General features: G+C 51.5%; 1 protein-coding gene across 2 annotated transcripts in view; it reads left to right on the top strand.

The window, feature by feature from the left end:
* CASS4 (Cas scaffold protein family member 4) overlaps positions 1-22,331 on the top strand; it is a 38,758-nt gene that overhangs the window by 9,987 nt on the left and 6,440 nt on the right. For both annotated transcript variants that reach the window (XM_006141888.2, XM_006141886.2), the window contains exons 2-5: positions 12,171-12,590; positions 18,209-18,310; positions 20,056-20,136; positions 21,579-22,327. In XM_006141888.2, coding sequence (XP_006141950.1) covers positions 12,171-12,590; positions 18,209-18,310; positions 20,056-20,136; positions 21,579-22,327 — 1,352 coding nt within the window. The remainder of the gene's footprint in view (positions 1-12,170; positions 12,591-18,208; positions 18,311-20,055; positions 20,137-21,578; positions 22,328-22,331) is intronic.

The following is a 22,331-nucleotide window of genomic DNA, read 5'->3' as shown; positions in this document are numbered from 1 at the left end:
CATTCCTGCACAAGCTGCTACACAGAGACCTCCTTGCTCAAGGGATTTCTGCTGAGGTTTTCCACAAGATGGAATAACCACCTTTAAAAGGAATTTCTTTAAAGGGGTGTTATGAAAGTGATCGTGAGTATCCGGACGTCTCTCTCCTTATCTCCCTTTTTCTGAAACTGTTTGGTGGCTTTGGGACTCTGGGTTAACTGGGAAGGGCCCAAAATCTGTCATTTCAAAAACCTTCCCCTTCTGGGACCAGCAGTTAGCGTAATGGCTATGTTGCTGGACTCCCATGTAGTCAATCGCAGTTTGTGTCCCGGACCCGGTGGCTTAAAACTCACGCCGGGCTGCATGTGCATGCATGCCCAAGATCCCAAGAGGAGAATGGAGGAGAAGGGATTGGGGTGTGGCCATCCCCCGAGGGGGGGGGGGATTTCCTGCTTTCTTTTTCTCTGTCTCTGTCTGGTGAGCAACTGCGCCCTAGCAAAAATCTCTCTCAAGTTTCCCCTTCCATGGGTGAAGTGGATCATGGTGTTGGAGACTTTTCAAAGTTGTTTCAGGTGCCAGGTTTGCAAATAAAAAAGAGAGAATTGACATTCTGTTTAAAAAGTTCAGGCCAGCCCCGTAGTGCAGCGGTTAAGCTCTGGCAGAGGAAGAGGAAGCGCCCGGGGCTCCTGCGCCAGGCCTGTGCGAGGGAAGCCAGGTACTGAGGGGTTAGGGGTTTAGAGGAAAAGGGGTTGCGGTGTGACTAGGCTCTCTCTCCTCCCCTCATCTCACGTGCATGCACACGTCCTCCGGAATAAGAAAAGAAAAAAAACCCTTTTTTTTTTTTAAGTTACGGCTTACTCAGTATTTTTTAAAATCTAAAAAATGTAAACATAATTGGGAAAAGGAGGTTTCGATATCACCTTTCAGTTAAATGACTGCAGCTCATTTTCTGTACATTTCTAGAGCTTTTCACTTAAGAATTCTTAACTTTTCAAAAGGTGAACTGAAGCAGAAATTCAGTCATTTTCCTGACCTATTTGGCAAACCAATATTTATCACAAAAAAACAGCCGTTTTCCTTCATCATCTCTCATATAGCTACTATCTAAATTTTCTAAAAACAGCTCCAAGAGAAACAACTCTTCGTATGTTGCAGGGTGATGCAAGAAGTTACTTAGCTGTCGCCTCGGTGGTTTAAGATATTCCTGACAATGAAATGCAGATTATTGAGGCAAAGCTGTCTCAAGTTTTACAGCACCACAAACCAACTCTCTCGCCACATCAGGCACGACAGATTAAAGGGAAATAATTAAATGTAGTTGCAAATTCTTAGAGCACATTCTGGTTATGAAATCTCAGACCATTTTGCTATTTTAAGTGACTCTCTCTTCCCCCATAATTTATAGAATTTTACTTTATTTTTTTAAATTGCCAGAGCATGCATGTGCTCTCCAGAGAGAGAGACAGAGAGATAAAGAGGTGGGAGGGGAAAGCACCCTCCTATGGGACAGGGTCATAATGCAATCCCCTCTCCTCTGTTTCTCCATCCTGTTAGGATTCTGGGCACACACACACGTGCCAGGTGTGTTTTTCAAGCCACTGGGGTGGGAATTGGAACTGTGGTCAGCCATGAGAGAATCTGGCTCCTTTAACTACTTTTACTTTTAAATATAAATGTTGGTATGGAAAGCTACTGAAATTCATGAGGGAAAATAAAAGTTACAGTAACAGCTTCTTTTTGGACAAGTACAACAGAGGGAGATTAAAGAGGAGGAAGGAAGCAAGACAGAATCCGCTAAGGACAGAGAGGGAGGGACGGGGAAGAGAAGCCAGTCCAGTGCGGGAAGGAGGAGGTGGCTGGCTGGCCATGTTCTCTCCTCAGCTGCAGACTCAGGGCATTTGCGTGAGGAGAAAGACAAATAGTTGTTCTTTTGTTCTGTATGGTTTTGGTGTGTGTGTGTGTGTGAGGGGGTTGCTTAATCTGCCAGAGGGCATATGTGGACAGAGAAAGTGAGAAAGCGCCCCTCCCGGGGGATGGGATCCCCTCTCCTCCACCGCTCCTCCTCCGGGGATGTTGGGCACACACACGCATGTGCTCAGTGTGTTTCTCAAGCTGCTGGGTCTGGGACTAGAACTACACAGCTGGCTATGTGGGATCCAGCCACATTCACCACCAAGCCACTGGCTGCCTGGCAAATGGCCGCTCTCAATGGCTGCCTCTGTGTCACACGCGCAAGGTGCAGGCGCTGTGTCCTGCTCTGTGCTTCCCATCAAGGGATGCCCTCCTGTCTGCCCTGGGTCTGGGTGCACAGGACCCGAGGAGGGCAGAGGGCACTGGAGGGAAGTGCTATGCACTCCTCCCACCTGCTCGGAGGTTCGGAGGTTGGTCAGATGCCCCTCCTGACTGCGCGGACCAGGCTGGACAAGCCTGTGAAGCTGCTCGGACCAAACGTCCGTGATTCCCAACGCCCTACAGTCAGAGCCCCTTCCCTGCGTGTCTTCAGTCTGCGTCCCACCCTCCGGGCCGGGGAGAGTGTTCGCTCCCAAGTCAGCAGGTGCTCAGACACTGCTCAGGCGCTTCCCACATTCCAGGCTGTCCGTGGCACGGGGACGGGCTGTGGGTTGGTGACGTCAGTCACTCTGGCAGTTCAGGAAGGGCTCCTCCAGCTGTGAGAAATCGTCCTCTGTGTGTCCAGCAGCTTTTGGCCAAGGGTAAGCCTGACTTGGAGTCAAGGTTCCCATCTACTGGATCTAGGACTGGAAAAGGCCCTGAGGGGTAATGACAGCAGCTGCTTGAATTCACCCGCACGAGTCCCTGTCTTCCAATAGGACAGACTCCTTTATTAAAACAAGGCGTTTCGGACCAGCAGTTGGCATAATGGCTATTTTGTTGGACTCCCATGTAGCTAGCTGACTGCGGTTTGAGTCCCCGACCCGGTGGCTTAAACTCACGCTGGGCACTTGTTCGTGTATGCACAGGATCCTGAGAGGAGAATGGAGGAGAAGGGATTGTGGCGTGGCCATCCCCCCGGGGAGTGATTTTTCGCCTTTTGTTTTCTGTCTCTTTCTGTCTTTCTGGCGACTGCATGTGCCCTATAGCAAAAGCAAACAAACAAACAAACAAACAAAAAAAACCAAAAGGAGATGTTTCTATTGAAAGAGCAGCACAGCTACACGTGCTTTTAAAAATGCACAGTGTACAAATGACCACGGATGAAAGTGTTTTTCTCAATCCCAAACTCTAGCTCCCTGAGTCTCCTGTTCCCCAGCACTGAGGTTCCCCAACAATTTACATAATCCTCCAGACAGGTGCCATTTTTCAAAAAGCACGGCAGGAACTTCCCATGTGCAGTTTCTCGTCTTGCTCTTATTTTTGGTGATCTGCTTTAGAGATTGCTCCATTTCAGAGTATGTAAACTCAACCCTTCCTTTGTAATGGCGGTACCATGTCCTGTTATACAAACGTGTCATTTTATCAGCTCCACGGACCTCGGGTGCATTTGTCACGCATCAGTGTCTGTCGGGGTGTGCACGCCATCTGGCGCCAGAGTCTGTGCTAAGCCTCGGGGTGCGCAGCCCAGAGGGCAGGCTGGAGTCAGAACCGCCTGCATTCCAATCGTGACTTTGGCCTGTGCTCCCTGAGCTACCTTGGATCACTTACTCAGCCTCTCTGTGCCTCACCTGCCTCATTGCTTAACCAGGAAGTCAGTAAGAGTGCTCGCTTCGCGGAGACGTGAATAGGAACTGAGATCGCCACTGCTGATTACTTGTCACAGGCTTGTCCCAGAGCTGAACACGGGAGCGTTCCTCACTACCTCCTTATTACCAAGGCTTTGGCAAACAGTCGACGCGAAGTGACTTCAGATCCTGGAGACTGGCAGTGCGATCGACCCGGGGCACAGGCTGGCTTGATTAGGGGCTAATGTGCTTCCGAAAGGTTCAAGAGAACGTGCTCCTCTTTTTGGTTAACTGCAGGAAAAACACGAGCTGACACACGCAGTGAGAGAAGTCTGTGCTGCGGTGAGGGGGTTGAGAAGCGGGGACCTTTCCAGATCGTCTCTCCTGCTACTCCCTGGGATTATGTCACGCCCTCTCATCCCGCCAGAGGCCTCCTCACAAACACCATTACCCATCAGCCCCAGCCTAGCGCCACATAGAGACTGACTCGCTTCCTCCTCCTCCTCCTCGTCCTCCTTCGCCTCCTCCTCCTCCTCAGGGCTGTCTTCCCTTCTCTGTTTTTCTTCCCTTTTTGGAGAATGTGGGTGGGAAAAATGGAGGTGGTGAGGGGATTTTTCTTATGTTCCTGGACTTTTTTTTTTTTTTTAACATAAGGGCTCTGTAAAAATGATGGAAAATGACTATTCGGAAGCCGAGAGAGCACTGTTCTCTGTGTTGACCTTCTGGAGCCCACCTTCGTATTTACACAGTGGGAAGTTCTTCCACGTGCATTCCAGGGGAGGCGTCGCCATCACAGGTGGTCAAAGGGCTTTCTCCATTCGGCGCCTCCTCCTCAGTTCGGAGCCTGGGCGCAGCGTCCTCGTGAAGGTGTGTAACAGAGTGTCTCGCTGATCCCAAAGTAAAGCTCCCGTGTCTTAGAAAGCCTTGATGAACTTGAGGAGTCACACGCCCCATGCATCAAAGAGTCTGCAGTTCCTGCAGGATTGCCTTTTAGCGATGCGGCTGATGTGTGACCAACTACTCCTGTGGACAGGAAGCAGGAGCGGTTCCGTCACCTCCTCTTGAGCTAATGTTATTGGAAGGAAGTCAGGGGACCTGTGAGAAGGCAACTGAAATGCTAGACAGAGACCTTTCTTCAAAGGGTTCCAGTAGAAGAAAAATGTCCTTCTAGTTGACCTTGGGTCTACCTCCGCCCATGGAGCAGGGGCCAGGGGCCACCTGCGGCTCGGGGCTCTGCCCCCGCCATTGCTGGCTTGGGCGTGTCCTCACTCACTACAACCCCCTGTGCCTTTTATCTGCCCGTGGAATCGGTGGTGCTCAGCCCACGCGGGTGGAGGCTGCTTGTGATCCGTCCTCTGCTATCCCTGGGCTACTCCGTTTCTAATTTAGGAGGAGAGTTTGGGTGACAGGGTTACGAAAGATGAAACAAAGAGGAAGCAGGACTGGGCCTTGATGCTGCTCTGACCCCTTGGGGGTGGGGAAGGGCCAAAAGCCGGAGAGGGCAGAGAGCCTCAAACTGTGGGACAGCCGGGACGGCCATGGGCCACTCTGCAGGGGGCTTTGGAGTGAAGTTTGCCCATCCGAGTTCTGCACCGGGCGCGAGTGCTCAGGTCTCCTGCTATTAACTTCGGGTTTGCGAAGGACACCAGGTGGGCCTCTAGCACCCAGCAGGGGCTGGACTCGGGCAGAGAGCTCCTCCTGGCTCCAGCATGCCGCAGTCACCGCCACACCCAAGGCATTCCACCTGGCCTGCCTCCCACGTTGCACTCCTGCCCGGCGCTATAGCCATGTGAGGTTGCTCTGATCTGTGCTCCTTCGAGATTTACAGGAACTTAGATGTAAGCGTTAGCAGATTCGAGGAGGAAACAGACTCAGCTCAGGAGGGCTGTATGAGGAATTGGAGCTCCGCGTGGGGAACTGGAGCGGGCAGGCTTCAGGTGCGGACCCGAGTTTGAATTTCCACTGTACAACCTGCTACTGCGTCACCTTGAGCCCACGGAGTCTGACGGCCAGCCCATCTCCCCTCCTCCCGGCTCTACACTCGGTCTCTGCAGCCTCGTTCATTAAGGACTCGAAATGGAAAACGATGCAGACAGGCCAGCAGGACTTTGACCAGTGCACGCAGGCGCAGTCACTGAGACACTGCACCCACCCCCTTGCCTAGAGAGGAGCTCGGCCCTGGGAGCAGGACTGTGGATAGAGAGGCTTAAACTGAAGCTGCAGCTTCTGCTTCAAAGCGGCGCCTGCTGCGGGTGGCTCCCACAGCTGCCCTGAAGACCAAGAGCACGCAGTCCAGCCCCACCCCACCCCGTCTGAGCAGCCTCGCCCCTTCTGCCCTGGCAGTTCCACCCTCTTCTCTCCAGGCTCACCTGTAGCGGCTCCCCTGGCCTCCCAAACCCAGTCTCTGCCCGCATCCAGGTCCTGGGAACCCCCACCCAGACAGCAATTGGCCTTTGTTCTTTTTTTTACATTTTCTTTCTTTTTTTTTTATTCTATTTTTTTCCCCAGAAGACGTGCTCACCAGAGAGACAAAGAGGGAGAGAGTTGGGAGAGAGCACTCCTCAGTGGGACGTGGGCACTCACAATCCCTTCTCTATCCCATTGGAATTTGAGGCATGAAATTCACATGTGCCTAGCATGTTTGTCAAGCTGCCAAGTCTGGGATTCAAACCACATGGTCATCCATGTGGGATCTGGCTCCCTTAACCACTGACCGTCAGCCACGCCCTCTTCATTCTAATTTTTAACTTACATCCAGTACTCAGCTTTGGTTAACCCCTCTGGTGTTGCACTTGGCTACGCCCAGTTTCCTTCCCACCCAGCAACCAGCTGGGAACAGCTGCTGTGGAAACAAGGCCCCAGCTGTCGCGGCTCCCTCTCCCAGCAGCCTAGTCATCTCTCAGTTCCTCAGCTCTCTCCCCTCCGCAGACCCCCACTCCCACACTCCTCTTCCTCTGCCGAAAGGTTCTCTCCCTCTCCGGTCTGACTAATTTTCCCTCACCCCAGACTGAAGCTTCCACGTGCTTTCTCGGGGAAAACTTCCTACACCCTCACCCACCACGACTTCCTACCTGCGTCAGCTTTCTAATAATTTCCTGCATTTTCTGCTCATTGCATTTTGGAGAAAGAGAAATCCTATATTCGCTTCTGTGGCGATTTGACTGCAATGTGGCACCTCGCCTAGGATGTCTATGGGGTGAGGTCAGGAGCTGGCTCGTTCGTGGCTCTCTGCAGAAGCTGCCCACGATCCGGTGAATGCATGCTGAACGACGCCCCAGGCCCCTCCAGCTGCGGCTGCAGCCCCTCCTTCCTCTGTTGAGTGGGAATAGACCTGCACACGCCGCTGGTGGCCATCGAAGGGTCTCGCATGAGCATCTCCATGCCAGGAAAGCAGCGGTTTTGTTTTGGGGCCAGACCCGTGAACACCCCTGAGGGTAGGGTGGTTGGGGGTAGTTATAAGGGGAGCAGTGACAGACCAGGGGCTGATCATGTAGGGCCTTGAAGCCATGCTAGGAGTTTCCATTGTGTCCAGAGCACAATTGTCAGCAATTAGAGGATTTTAAACAAGAGACCAACTTGATCCAATTTATGTGTATAAAATATTATCCTAGCTGGTATCAGGAGGCATCAGAGGAAGGGTACAACCTTGCTGAGTCACGTGATCTCTCTGACCCTCAGTTTCGTCATTTGTAAAATGGGGATGAGAATGCCTACCCCTGAGACTTCTGACAGTTAAGTGACAGAATGACACCAGTGCACTCAACGCAAAATAGATAATGCGACTCCATTACCCACTCAATATAGTCCGTTCCCCAGTTTCCCTCCTGGAAGGAGAGGAACGCAAGGCTTCCCACGTGCATTTCATGCTGTTTTTACACCGCAGGTATTGATGCGCTTTGCTAGTAAGACTCTGAGACATTATTAATCGATTGCATGAGGTCATCAGCTACAATTATAATGAAACGGCCAATTATAATGAAATACCATACAGAAGGGACTTGTGTTAGAGCAGCCTTCTTAGGGTTCTCCTTTCTGGAAATTTGCATCTCTGAAGATGTGGTCTGCTGTCCTAGAAGCAGCAGGACGCAAGTCTGAAGTAAACCATATCTGAAGACTAAGACTGTCGCTGTCCTTCTTGGACAGCTGTGGATGCCCAGTGAGGAAGAAGTGCATAAAAGCTCCTTGTTTCCCGGGGGAGGGGGGTGGTGGTGGACCTGCCTTTCCCAGTGAACCAATGTACCAGCTAAACTCTGCCGTCTGGATACTTCAGAGCAGCTGCCGTTTTCAACAACTGCACTGTCTAAAGATACACTCTAGCTTATTTCTAGACAAATGCAAGCACATTTCAGATAATGGCTTTTTCTTAAGGTTGCTCTAAATGTATTTCATGGGAATTGTGATGATTGGTTGGAGATTTTCAAAATGGTAGAATTATAACTCTCATGCAAATATAAATGAACTCATGTCAAATATTCTAATCAAGGGAACCAGCAGTTAGCGTAACGGCTATGTCGCTGGACTCCCACGTAGTTGACCGCGGTTCGCGTCCCAGACCCGGTGGCTTAGAACTCACACCGGGCGCGTGTGCATGCGTGCCCAAGATCCCGAGAGGAGAATGGAGAAGGGATTGCGGTGTGACCATCCCCCCGGGGGGTGATTTCTCGCTTTCTGTCTCTCTGTCTCTCTCTGTCTGTCTGGCAAGCGCACTCACCCTACAGCGAAAACCTCTCCAAAAAAAAAAAATTCTAATCAATTGATTAGTTAATAAAGGAATTAGTAAGGTGTTAAAGCCAGGTCACAGATCACTGGGGAGCTTAGTACCAGCAATTAAATTAGAACTATTAGGATGATTGTAGGGATAGATACAAAACTGGCCAAAGTCCTACAAAGTAACAAACCATAACCTTTCAGGTTAAATGTTCCTACTGAACAGGAATGGTTTGCCCCTAACTGGGGGAAAGAAAAATCTACAAAGTTGCATATAACTTCACTAAGTTTTGATATTTAATCAATACTTTCTTTTCCCTTAATTTGATGTAGCGTGCTTGTATTCACTGGAGACAGAATAAAAAAGCATGCTATATATCCCATTTTTTCCCATTTCTTTTGGGATTTTGGGCATGCATGCGCACACTCACATCTGCGTGTTTTTCAGGCCTCTGGGTCCTGGACTCAATGCACAGTGATCCACATGGGATCCAGCTGCCTTCACCACAGTGCTTTCCCTTGTATCAATACTCTTCAGGAGATTCTAAAACTGTTCCCTTAAACACATGGTTTCTGCTGGGTTTTCCAAGCTGAGCATCCCCATTCGTGTGAACCACTCATAACACATGCAAGTGAGAGTGACTCAGTGCACACAAGCAGGCACCATGCATTCATCTTCCACACATCTCAGTGGCCATACTCCCTGCAGGGTTTCCAGCTCACCATGGAAGAGAGATGAAATCTCTATAGGCAGGAATGGCCTTCACGATACACATGCCCACAACCCTTAGAAACTTTTAGCTTTCTTTCTTTCATTTGGTGCAGGGCACTTGTGCTCACCAGAAAGAGAGAGAGAGAGAAAGAGAGAGAAAAAAGAGAAAGTGAGAAAGCACCATCCAGGGGGGTGGCCATGCTGCAATCCCTTCTTCTCCATTTTCCTCTTGGGGTTTTTGGGCACACACGTGCATGCACTGGCGTGTTTTGCAAGCCACCCTACTGGGACTCAAACTGTGCAGTCAGTCATGTGGGATCCAGCTGCCTTAACCACCACGCCACCTGCTGGCACTCTTTTTTCCTAAAAAAAAAAAACAGAATGACAAGTGGGTGCAGTAGGGAGGAATACACCTTCCAAGCTACAGATGAGTAAACCTGTAGACTCTAGGCTCCTACTGACGTTTATCCATGATAAGAAAGGAGGGTTGCAGATGCTGAGCTGAAAGATGATCATTTCAGCACTGTTTGTCACAGCTAACAACTGCACTAGCTGAAATGTCCCCAACCACAAAGTACAAAGAGGGTGTTCATCCATACAAGGACAAACCGTGGTGCTATTTAAAAGGCTACTGAGGGGCTACCAAGATGACACAGCAGTAACCATGCTCCACGATCTGAGGTCACACGGGAAGGTCCCAGGTTCACATCCTGAGGTCTTCCTGTACAGACTGGGTGCACCCGCGGCTATGATCCTGTCTGCCAGAGGTGGGGGATGCATCGTGGCATGAAGACCCCATACTGTCTCTCTCAATAAATTCATGTATTTTTTATTGATTATTATTATTTTAAAATATTGCCATAGGGCTTGTGCATTCGCCAGGAAGAGAGAAAGTAAGAAGACAAGCTGCCAGATCCAGACTCGAACTGTGATTGGCTGTATGGGAATTCAGCACTTCAACCTCTATGCCACCTGTTGGCCCCTAAATAAGCTTTCAAAAGTCTATTTTAAAAAAAGTTTTAAAATACTGAAAAAGGAGCCAGCAGGTGACATGGTGGTTAAGGGGGTTGGACTCCCACATGGCTGACCATGGTTCAAGTCCTGGACCTGACGGCTTGCTTTCTCACTTTTTCTTTCTCTCTCTCACTCTGTTACTCTCTGGTCAAATTAAAATAAGTAAACAAAGTTAAATAAAATAATTCTTTTTAAAAATACTGAAAAAAACATGGAAAGATGTTCATGATCTATTTTTAAATGAAAAAGCAGATTATAAAACTGTGTGCATGATTGCATTAGGTTTAAACTAGAACTATGACTCTGGTGTGTATGTGAGCAAATGCGCATGAGAAAGAGAGGTCTGGGAAGCTGCAGAAGGTTTAGCAGCAGTTCCTGAGCTGGCCCTGATGGCTGTTGTATTTGCTTAACCATATTTCATACTCTTTCATAAAATTCTACTGCGTTTGTAGTGAGAAAAAAAAGTTTAGTTTACAAAATTGGTCATGATCTCCTATAATCTCAGCCACAGTAGTTTTTTGTGTGTTTTTTGTTTGTTTGTTTGAAGACGTTTTTGCTATAGGGCGCATGCACTAGCCAGAAAGACAGAGAGACAGAGAGATAGAAAGCGAGAAATCACCCTCCAGGGGAGATGGCCACACCACAATCCCTTCTCCTCCATGCTCCTCTCAGGATCTTAGGCACGCACACACATGCACCCGGCGTGAGTTTAAGCTGCCAGGTCCAGGACTTGAACCGTGGGTGACTACATGGGAGTCCAGCGACATAGCCATTACACTAACTGCTGGTCCCTGCCACAGTAGGTTTTATGAAGACTTTCGGTGTCTCTGCCTGCCCTGAGGGTCTGATTCTACTTGAGCTTTGTAGGTGTGCACGCAGCAGTGCTCCCTTAGAAGTCAGTATTGACGGAATCAGGAAATGCGATTACTCTAAAACTCACAGAAACAAATCCCCCTCATGTGCGTAGAGTGGGACATTCAGCAAGGAGGGAGTGAGCCATCACTACCATCGCAATAAGGGGACGTTCGAGGGGCCTGTGCAGCCTAGTGAAAGATCGTGGGTCGGGGAGTTTGGGAGACTGGGTTTTTCCCATGGCTGTGGGTCCACTGGCTGTCGGAATGCTTTTGCCCATCCCCATGGGACCATGGAACCGTCTTTCGGCATTCACTCAGTAACAGACATTACAAAGTATCTCCTGGTCCCTGGGCGGAGGCCTGATGCCGGGGACAGAGCAGCAAGATGGGAACCCGGCAGTCATGGGCTTTCCAGTCCGATTCAGAAGAAAGATGACAACAACCAGCAGGCAGCGAGATGGTACTTATAGCAGGGACAGCCCGTGTACTGAGCACTTGCTAAATGCCAGGCGCTGTTAAAGTATGTGTGTGTACACATGTCATTTTTAATAGGTTAACACAGCAGTCCGTTTAACTCTCACAATAACCCCCGAGGTAGATGGTACTGTTCCCCTCATTTTTTTTTTTTTTGGAGAGGTTTTTTGCTATAGGGCGCGTGTGCTCGCCAGACAGACAGAGAGAGACAGAGAGACAGAAAGTGAGAAATCACCCCCCAGGGGGGATGGCCACGCCGCAATCCCTTCTCTTCCATTCTCCTCTCGGAATCTTGGGCACACATGCACATGTGCCCAGCGTGAGTTTAAGTCACTGGGTCCGGGACACGAACTGCGGTCGACAACATGGGAGTCCAGCGACATAGCCATTATGCTAACTGCTGGTCCCCGCTTTTTACAGATGAGAAAACCAAGGCCTGGAGAGGGTAGCTAATTTGCTCAGAGGTACGCTGCTAGGAATTTCAACCTGACACTGCATGCATCTGCGTAACTACAAGTGCTGTAGCCCCTGCAAATTAAAACTGGGTCATGGGGTATATTAGGACATTCAACCTGGTCTCTGGGTGCGGGTGTGAGCTCCCTAAGAATGGGACATTTCACCTGAGGCCTGAGGAATAAACCAGGCAGCGCAGAGACAAGAGCCCTCGGGGCCGAGCAGCTGTAAGTCCATACTGCGTCAGAGTGGCCCTTGGAGGTGGTAATGACAATCGGCTCTCTTCTCCTCCTCCCCCAGACGCTCCTGGCCAGGGCACTTTATGACAACCATCCTGATTGCTTTGATGAGCTGGCTTTCTGCAGAGGAGACATCCTGACTATTCTAGAGAAGAACGTGCCGGAAAGCGAGGGCTGGTGGAAGTGCCTGCTCCACGGGAGACAGGGCCTGGCCCCTGCAAACCGCCTCCAAGTCCTCTCGGAGGCCCCCACAGATAACCCCTGCCTCCCATTCCTCAGAGGCCCAGGAGCTCTCGCCAGCACAGAGGAGACGTATCAGGTGCCCGCCCCACTCCACTCTCCACCCTCGGGCCCCGTGTATGAGCAGATGAAGAGCTGGGTGGAGGGGCCCCCGCCACCCGTGGCCCAAGTCTACGAGTTTCCTGACCTGCCTATGCCTGCCAGGATCGTCTGTGAAAAGACTCTCACTATTCCCAGACAGGTAAGCACGTCTCCAAATGGAAAAGATGGGTCGGGGGCACAGGAACCCGAGGGCTCACCCGCCTCCTAGTCTAATGTGCAGAAAGGGAATGTGGGTCGTGGGCTGTGATGACGGCAGCCTGGCGCCTGGCTGGGACATTGTCACTTACGCTCCCAGCTCCCTGTAGTCTCTTAGCCCTGGAGGCTGGGCACGTGCCCCGTAAACTCGCTCTTGGTGGAGCTGTGCAGGAAAGCGGTACGGATAGTCATGGCGGTCTCTAGGCACTCTGAAGGGATGCCGGGGCCACTGACGATAAGTGACAGCATTCAAAGCAAGAAGTTCCTTGTCACATTTTAAATGTCCATTTGTCTCAGCCAGGAGTTATATCCTAGGACTGCTGCAGCAATCCTCAAGTAACGCAAACGCGTGTCCAGATGAGGAGGCCACGGGCATTAGAGCATTTGTGAGGGGAAACGCTTGTTAGTGGGCGATGGAGGACAGGGACCTCAGCACGTCACCGCAGCAAACTATTAATACCACGCGTTGTAAATATACATGTGCGTGTGTGTGTATGAAGTATTTCTAAGGGCTTCGTAAGGGGGGAGAAAGAGCCATCTAAATGAAAACTGGGCATGCACTGGCTATTTAAAGCACACACGTACATACACACATATGCGCACACACGAGTTCGTACACACAGCAGAACTGGATGGAGGTGCCCCTACGCACCCCGGCACTCTGCGAGGCTGCCCACCAGGCCAGGTTCTTCATGCCCAGAGACCGCCTTGAGCACACGGGCACGTGCATGCCCACGATCTGGGCTGCTGAGGCTGGGGGTCATGGCATCAGGACCCGTCACGGCGCTGTCTTCTCTCTCTCTCACTTGCTTATGAAAATAACAAAGAAATAATTAAAATAATAAATAAATATCATACAAACAAAACCAAAAAGCCCTGGGGGAACACACAGCAAGCATGGTGAGCCTTAGGAAGTGGAGCCAGTAAGGAGGAGGAGAAAGCGCCGGAGCAGGGCCCTCGTCTTATTCACCCCTGCATCCCATACCTGGGAGTGGGCCTGACACGAGAAGGTCCTCAGTCTTTGATAAATAGCCTCGAAGTTGATCCGAGTATCGTATTAAACATGGAAGACATCTTTTTTTAAACACCAATTTTTTTAATAGAGGAAAATAAATGGTTGGTAAATACAGAATGAACACTTTTTTAAATATAAGAAAAGGAATTCAAAGAAGAAAGGACAAAAATAACATCCTGCTTCCCCAAAGCCTCGATGATGTGTCAAGAACGCAGAGCAGATTTGCACGGCCTTCGGTCACTGTGGGCATTTCCTGCTGTCAGATGCTTTGCTTACAGCTCAGATGACACGTGCCACCTGGCCACGGCTCCCAGAGGTCTTGGCAAAGCCTGTGTCCAGGACAAGGCTGCCCCGGTACATGTGCTGTGGGGCCCGGGAATGTGCCGCTCACCACTCGGGCTTCTGCCGTACCAGCTTCCAACACCACCTTCGAACGGGAAGGTGTTGATTCCTTCAACATTTTTACATGCTTCAGATTTAATAAGTCCCTGAGGCTCAGGGCAGACAGTTGTCACGCAGAACAGCTGCTGTGCAGACACCAGCTCCACATACCAGGAGGAAGCTGGCCGAGCCTTCAGGAGCAGTCCACGGGGTGACCCCAGCTCGTCTTTCTGGAACAACTGGCCCACATCTAGCCCTGGTGTACTCAGCCGCCGTCTGAGCAGCTGACTCTGAGCAGGGCCTGGTGGTGTCTCTTCTAAGAACAGGCAATATTAGCTGAAGTTAATATGAATTGCTTTCCACTGGCCACGTCCACCGCCCTCCCTAAAAGGACCACAGAGGCAATGTTTGGGCTGGCCAGCTACCCCAGGCCCCAATGCCAGGCTCCTGGCGCTAGGAAACATCGATCGAATCCCTGAACTGAACGGATACAGAAGGACAAGCACAGACTCCACTCCCAACCCCTAGACTGACATCGTGTGAAAGGGAAGACAAGTTCACTATCAAAACTCAACTCAGGCTGTAAAACTCGACCTCGTCGTGAAGTTGGTCAAGCCCTGAGTCCTCGCTCATGCAGGCTGTGGCAACCAGCAAACCACGGCTACCAGAGGGGATTTCGGGGGCTCCTGGCCACGGAGGAGGGTTCCAGAGGTGGCCACAGGAAACCCCTGGGGGACTTTCCTGCCTTTTTTTGTCCTTCCTTGAGTTCCCTCCATGTCTGTCCTATCTACATTTGTACCTGTTTGGAGCTGGGGAGAGGTTGTTTCTTTTTTGTTTGTTTGTTTTTTACCTTTTTGTGCTTGGAGTCTCTTAAAGCAAAAGCTGCATCCAGGCTGTGGCCTGGAAGTCGGGAGCTCGGGCCCACTCGACCCTGAGGCAGCCACGGCCACTCACCGATCAGGAACACGGCGGAACCTGCTGCTTCTCAGGGTCCTGACAGGGTCAGACCTCGTCACTGCGAAGCTCTGCTCTCCTTGTACCCTTTGGTGACTCTACGCTATTTTTCTCCTTCCTCTAAGAAAGCAGGGGCTGGATCTATCAATAGAAAAATAATTAACAAGCAGCTAACTGTTTTGTGGCCTACAGAAAAGGCAGACTTCTCCTATTCAGATGATCTAGTGTTTATCTGAATTATTGGAGGGAAAAGGACTGCAGCGTGGCCATCCCTCCTGGGGGCGACTTCTTACTTTCCCTCTCTGTCTCTACTATTCAGACGATCTAGTGTTTATCTGAATTATCTGGAGGGAAAAGGACTGCAGCGTGGCCGTCCCTCCTGGGGGCGACTTCTTACTTTCCCTCTCTGTCTCTATTTCTCTCTCTGTCTCTCTCTGGCAAGCACACACACCTTATGGAAACAACAAAATAAATAAACAATAAACTAGAGTACAGGATATGGGGACCTCGGCCTGCCCAGGAAATGCATTCCGAGCAGGAATAGCTGCTGGTAAAAGCAGGTCAGCAGCCTGAGCTGCTGGCGTTGAGCTGCTTTCCAAGGACAAGTTCACAGACCGGGGACAGCCCGAGACACTCACCTCGCAGGCTCTCTTTACGCTTATGTGGACCATCTCTAAATTAAGGGGCCCCAACTGAAAAACCAAGATGCCAGAAAATGCCTCTTTTCAGTTCTCCCAGGAGAGGTGTCCGCATGTCAGAATCAGCCTCTCCAACAGCTGGAAGAGACCGGTCACTTACAGATGTGGAAACTGCTTCCCAGTGAGGTGAAACAGCCTTTCCAGGGCACAGGCCGATGAGCGCTGGGGCCGCAGCTGGGCTTCCTTGCATGTCTGTGCGCCTCTGCCCGGGCCCTCGGCTGCTAACCCCCCAAAGCAGGGCCCTTACCCTAACCACTCGGCATGTCCTGTCCTCTATTTGATTTTATTTTTTATTTGATTTTGTTGTTTTCATAAGGTGTGTGTGCTTGCCAGAGAGAGACAGAGAGAGAAATAGAGACAGAGAGGGAAAGCAAGAAGTCCCGCCAGGAGGGACGGCCACGCTGCAGTCCTTTCCCCTCCGTTCTCTTGGGATTTAGGGCATGCAAGCACATGCGCCTGGCATGCTTTTCAGGCCACTGGGTCCGGGACTTGGACCTGCAGAGTTGGCACAGGAGAACCGAGCACCTTAACCACCACGCCACCTGTCGCCCACCACAGTCTTCTTTTACCTGGCCGTGTGGTTGAAACTATTCTTTCCAATGAGCTTTTCATTTCTCCTGTGAGTTTTGCCTCCATGCCCTAAACATGTACCTTAGACGCCAGCATCCACATCGAGAAACAGAACCAAGTACCCAGAAGCCCCTTGGGCCTGCTCCCTGTCACTCCCTGTCACTTCCTCCCAGGGTAACCACTACCTTGAGCTTTGTTTTACTTTTTATTCCAACTTCCTTCATATAATATGCCGGCCTGACCTCAAAAAAAAAAAAAAAAAAGAAAAGAAAAAGAAAAAAGAAAAAGAAAAAACACAACATAAAGATTTTATTAGATTTTATTTTTTCCCAAATTTGTAGAAGGGACTCTCCTGTATTTCAAGCAAAAAGGGCCAGATTTCCTGGTAGTCCCTCTTCGACCCACCAGTTCTTAAACCAGTGTTCCCTTCGGTTTCTCTATACTTTTTGAAACCATGTTTCTCAAACATGTTCCCAAATTGATCACTATCTTGAACCCACGTTTTCCAAGAAGCACTGGGCATTTTTGAATTGGCTCCCTTCCATCAGAAGTGTCACACACAGGAAAGTCCCTTTGCTCTCAGTAAGTGCTCCATAGGCCCTGTGACCCCAGAGTCAGCCATGCACATAAAAGGGCCTGAAGGCACAGGGAGTGACAGTGATGGGACAGTAACCAGGGCAGTCTCAGTGGGGACAGTGATGGGACAGTACCTGAGGCAGTCTCAGTAGGGACAGCGATGGGACAGTACCTGGGGCAGTCTCAGTGGGGAGCTCGGCACATTCGCGTGGCAGGAAGGGAGGGAATGTGTGGTCAGGAACACTCACATGGCCCCTGGGGTTGGACAGTGCCTGGCTCGTGAGGCCTGGTGAAGAGCCGGATAACTCAGACTTCCTCCTGCTCGTGTGCACATGCCCTCTGACATTTTTAAAAAAAGCTCCTGCTCCCAGGTCCCACTGGGAGTCAGTGGAGTCCAGGAGGTCTGGGGTAGGCGCCTTGGCGGCTGTGCTCTGTAAGTCCACGAGGCGACTCAGACCCCTAGTGGGTTTGGAGGTCTCAGCCATGTGCCCCCACAACCCCAGGGGGTGCCCAGCATAGCAGCGATGTTGACAAGCTCCAGACGATGTACTCGAAGCCCAGTTTCTATTTACTGTCCATAGCCCAAGGCCGAGTTTTGAACAGGCATGAGCGACAACTGGCAAGCTCTCACTGACACACAGGGCGGCTGGGGGCCCTGTGCTGTAGGGGCTCCTGCCTCCTCAACTGGCCTCCTGTTAACCTTTCCAACCCCGTCTCTCCCCGCTCCCCTCACACGCTCTGTGCCCGTCTCTTCCAATGGCTGCTAATCATCAAGATGTCTTCGGCCTCCCACCGTGCTAGTGAAAGCTGCTGGTCCTGACCCATCCGGACTGCTCACTCCCCTATCAGCCTTTGGCCCTGGCAACACGTCCTCAGATGGACCCAGGTCTCAGTTCTCCAGACCTAGTTCGTTCCTCCACCTTACACCGTGAGAGCCCCTCTGCCTGTCTCCTTCACAGCCACAGCCTCAGCACTGTGAGATGAATGTGTACGTGAACACCGGTGGAGAGCCACAGGCTCCTGGACCCTAGAGGACATAGGGGCCACCTTGTGAGCTCGTCTGCAGGTCCCGGGGCCCTCAGCACTCAGAGTCAGTGCAATGGATGTGGGGCCCAGGCATCTGCATTCTAACCTGCTCCCCCAGTGAGGCTGATTCGGGAAGCTGCGGGTCACCCCATTAGGAAGACCACCCCCCATGGGGAACCACCCCCACCGGTGTCCCGCCATCCATCCTAGAGTGGAGAGTACCAGGCGATCATCTCTACAGTGCATGCAGAGCTGTCTCTGCTGTTTGAGAGATACTGTTGGATGTGACCCTGACAATGCGTGTGACACTCTCTCTCTCTGCTCCCTCCTTTTTCTCTCAAGGCTCTCGTCACACTTTCCAGACCCGCACGGACCTCGCTGCCAACCCTGCCTTCCCAGGTGTATGATATGCCGGCCCAGAGCCGCGTCCCCGCAGCCCTTCAGGTGAGCCCCATTGGGAGACCCTGTTCCACGCAGCCCTCCGTGCCCGAGCCCGGGGTTCTCTGCATCTGGAGATGATGGGAAGCATCTGCTCTAACTCCAAAATGCGGGTCACCACCCAGGGCCACTTTGTAGTTCCTCCGTGCCCAGGGAGCTCAGACCTGCTCGGGAGAGTGTTGGGGCTGCTTGAATTCGGAATTCTTCTTAAATTGTTACTTTGCATTCATAAAGGATATTTTATATAGGAATGTGTGAGTGTATATTCACACACATACGTATGTACTTTTTTGGGGGGAGGGGAGAGATTTTTGCTATAGGGCACATGCGCTTGCCAGAAAGACAGAGAGATAGAAAGCAAGAAATCGCCCCCCAGGGGGATGGCCACGCCGCAATCCCTCCTCCTCCATTATCCTCTTGGGATCTTGGCCACGCACGCAGATGCATCTGGTGTGAGTGTAAGCCACTGGGTCCAGGATTTGAACCGCAGTCGACTATATAGGAGTGTCCAGCGATGTAACCATTATGCCATCTGCTGGTCCTGATATGTATGTACTTAAAAAAAATAGTCCACGGAAACAGGTGTGCTCTCTGTGCCACAGGCGCCAGCCCCGGGCACAGACGTTTTAAAGGGAGGCATGGACCTGCTGACTCATCTCACTCCCCTGACCCCGCGCCCCACTCCACTGGGCCCTGTCTTTATTTAAAATGTTGACCTTTTGTTCATTATGGATTTTTAAAATTAATTGTGATTTTTCAAATGCTACATTAAAGTATTGTTCACCCCGACAGGTGAGGCTGGGGTGCCCTGCGTCTTGTGCCATACGAGGGCTGTCCTTTGCTGTCACCGCGGTCCTGGCCCTGTGGACAGGCCATGCCCAACGCGGCTCCCACTCTGTCACTCTGCGTTCTCAGCCTTTCCCCTTTAACTCGTCTCAGTCAGTCAGCCCCCTCGCACTGCGACCCCAGCTCAGGGGACACAACCCACACCATTTAGTGGTCTCACCAGAGCTCTGACACCTTGCTTAGGACTGAAAATCCCACCTGGACATCCCCCATGGAGGGGGTTCTGGAGACCCAGAACCCCAAATCTACAAACAAAAACCTCTCCGATTTCCGTCTCTTTCTCTCTCTGCAAAACCAGAGCTGGTGCTCGCTCACCTGGCTCTGCAGCCGGCACTATCTGTCACGTTCTGTAAGTACGGTGCCTTCCCTCCGCCGTGTGAAGGTACACGGCATCTACACAGCGCCGTGCCTTCCACTCGTGGCGGGACATATGCAGTGCCATCTGACTTGGACTCTAGCAGCTACGGGACTCCGTAAACAGGGGCAGGATGAATATACGAGAAGTACGAGTAACGGGGACGGGACAGCTTCTGCTGAGAAACGAACAGCAGATAAGGCATATTTGATCCCAGTCACGTTCATTCTCCTGGCTTCGTTCAGTCTCAAAGCTAACTCACAGGCAGAGGAGAACTGCCATTTTTCCTCAGGCTATTGGAGTTAACTGCCTCTTAGTCTTGACCCCTCATTTCCATCACGAAGATGTTTCCAAAGCACAGCGTCCTTCAGTGACTGTATTTATACCCATTACGGCACCTAGACTCGCTGTAAGAGCATCGGGACAGAAAGCCCCGAAGTCCTCGGTGATTCAACTCCTCCTTTGCAAGAAAACGTTGGTGCAGGAGGACTTTGCGGTGTATACCCCATGGGAAGAGGAAATAATGTTCCCCTTTATGGTTTTTTCCCAGGAGCCAGAGAAGCAGCAGTTATACGACGTGCCAGCCAGCTCCCAGAAGGCAGGGCTGCATCCCGCCGCCAGCCAAGCAAGCGTAAGTAGGAGCAGGCCGGGCGATGTGACGCGGGGCAGACCTGACACCTGGGGACTGTTATTAGCTTGGTCATGAAACCAGAATGCAAGTTGTTCGTCACAGGTCTTCCTGCGTTTCAGGCAGAATCCCTACCCGCCCTGGTGTTCATAGATAGGTCTAGCTATGCGGTCTGGGATAAGTCATCCCTTTCTTCATGTCCCAGAGGGACTGGGAGCACAGAGGGAGCCCCTGCACAGCCTGGCCCGCGCTGGCACCAGGCAGGAACTCAGTCATCAGGTAGCTGCTTCGTATGGGACAGGCATAGCGATGCGGTGAAGGACACTGTGGGACAACTTGAACCCTGTGCGATCTTGTTTATCTCTGCATTCTCTCATGGCCCGTAGAAACGTTTATGCCCAAGGTTACAAAGCAGGTGCATTTCAGCAGTGTCATGAGGGATGCGCAGGAGTTTGTTAGGAGAGCGTGAGAAGGGCCGTTAGAGCAGAGGGACCAGCGTGGGGGAATCAAATACAGCGCATGAGGAAGCACTCTGAGTCCAGGAGAACAGAAACAGCCGGTGGCCAGGCCTCCAGGAGGGTGGTGGGAGACGGAGCGAGGCCGGCAGTTGGCGGTCGGAGTGGAGAGAAAGGAGTCTCAAAGCAGGTGGGGCCAGGGTGGTAACAGCAGTGGGGACCCTCTGAAGCAACTTGACCAGGGGAGTAACGATCAGATTGAAATGAGTCAGTCAGGCTCACTTTTATTTTTTTAAAGGTACAACCTGACATTTTATTTAGACTTTCATTAAACTGCTGGGATTGAGAATTAGACATGTAAAATAAACTTCCCAAAATGTAGGTCCCGAAAGGCCCTGTCCACTTGGGTGAGCAGTCTGGAAAGGAGCCTGTCGACCGGCTGGCTTTGCCGTGACCAGCTGCCAGCTGCCTCAGCCTCCCTCACTTCCCAAACCCAGCCAGGCCCAATGGAGGTCGAACTCGAGGTTTTTCTGTAGGACACCTTGGCCTACCTGGGAATGCTAGAAATGTGTTGTCAAAGGAATCACAGTATTGCAAAAAGGAAAGGATCTTTTAAAAGCTGCCCTCGGAGGTGCCAGCTTCTCTGTACTCATGCCATACCCAGAATACAATGAAGAAGTAACTGTCAGATGTTGGAGGATGAAGTACGTCCCTCCCGCTGCCCGAGCACTGGTCTGTGAGGGAAGCTGGCTTCCGGAGCTGCACCAGCTGTTCAGAAAGCGCAGGGGACCTAGTTTGGAGAGCAAAACCGAGGTAGCAGCCGGGAGGAGCCCCTGCCCCATGACCACTCTGTATAGTACCCCGGGAGGCCGAGCGCCTGCATTTCCGACCTAGAGTGGGGGAGGATCAGCTGATGCTGAAGCCATGCACAGGACCAAACCTCCTCTCTTATCACTGCTAAACTGAATGACCATGTGTGGTTTTCCACAGGGGCAGAACCTCCCCCCAGCACCGACATTCGCCCTAAGAAAAGGCAACTGCAACACGCTACCAAATCCTCAGAAATCAGAATGGATCTACGACACCCCAGTGTCTCTGAGGAAGGCTCACGTCGGAAATCCCTCTCCAAGTGACTCAGCGGAAGGATCAGGACCCCATGCTGTCCCCAGTCCTGTCTCCACTTTCCACAGTCCCCCAAAGAGCAGAGCAGGGTCCCTCACCCCTCAGCTCTATCACAGTGTGCCCATGAAGAAAAAATTCAGTCTTCCGGAAATCCCTTCTGGTGACTGTCCAGCACCGAGGGATACATTCCCTTTGGCTCAAGGTGTCAGCTACAAGGTCCCTTCAAGCTTTCTGATTCCCCGAGTGGAACAGCAGAACACCACACCCAACATTTATGACATCCCTAAAGCAAGGATGAGTATCCCTCAGGCAGAGAAGGAGCTGGAAAAAGTCAGTGTGGCTGCAGAGAATTGCAAGGGCCCAAATCCCTCCTGGTTCTCCAGACGGATGACGCCCCTCTCTCCTGAACCAGACAGGTTGTCGGTTTCCAGCTCTGACAGCCGGGCTAGTGTGCTTTCCTCGTGCTCGTCCACGTCCACTGACTCCTCCTCCAGCTCCTCTCCAGAAGAGTCAGCAAGGGAGTTCTCCGTGGACTTGGACGTAGACTTGGCCAAAGAGACGGTCATGGCCCTGCAGGACGAGGTGGCCAGTGCCACGGCAAGCCTGATGCTCTTTGTCAGC

Source organism: Tupaia chinensis, unplaced genomic scaffold (genome assembly GCF_000334495.1).
Source record: "Tupaia chinensis unplaced genomic scaffold, TupChi_1.0 Scaffold000066_1, whole genome shotgun sequence".
Taxonomy (NCBI): domain Eukaryota; kingdom Metazoa; phylum Chordata; class Mammalia; order Scandentia; family Tupaiidae; genus Tupaia; species Tupaia belangeri.
This window is presented reverse-complemented; position numbering and strand designations above follow the sequence as displayed.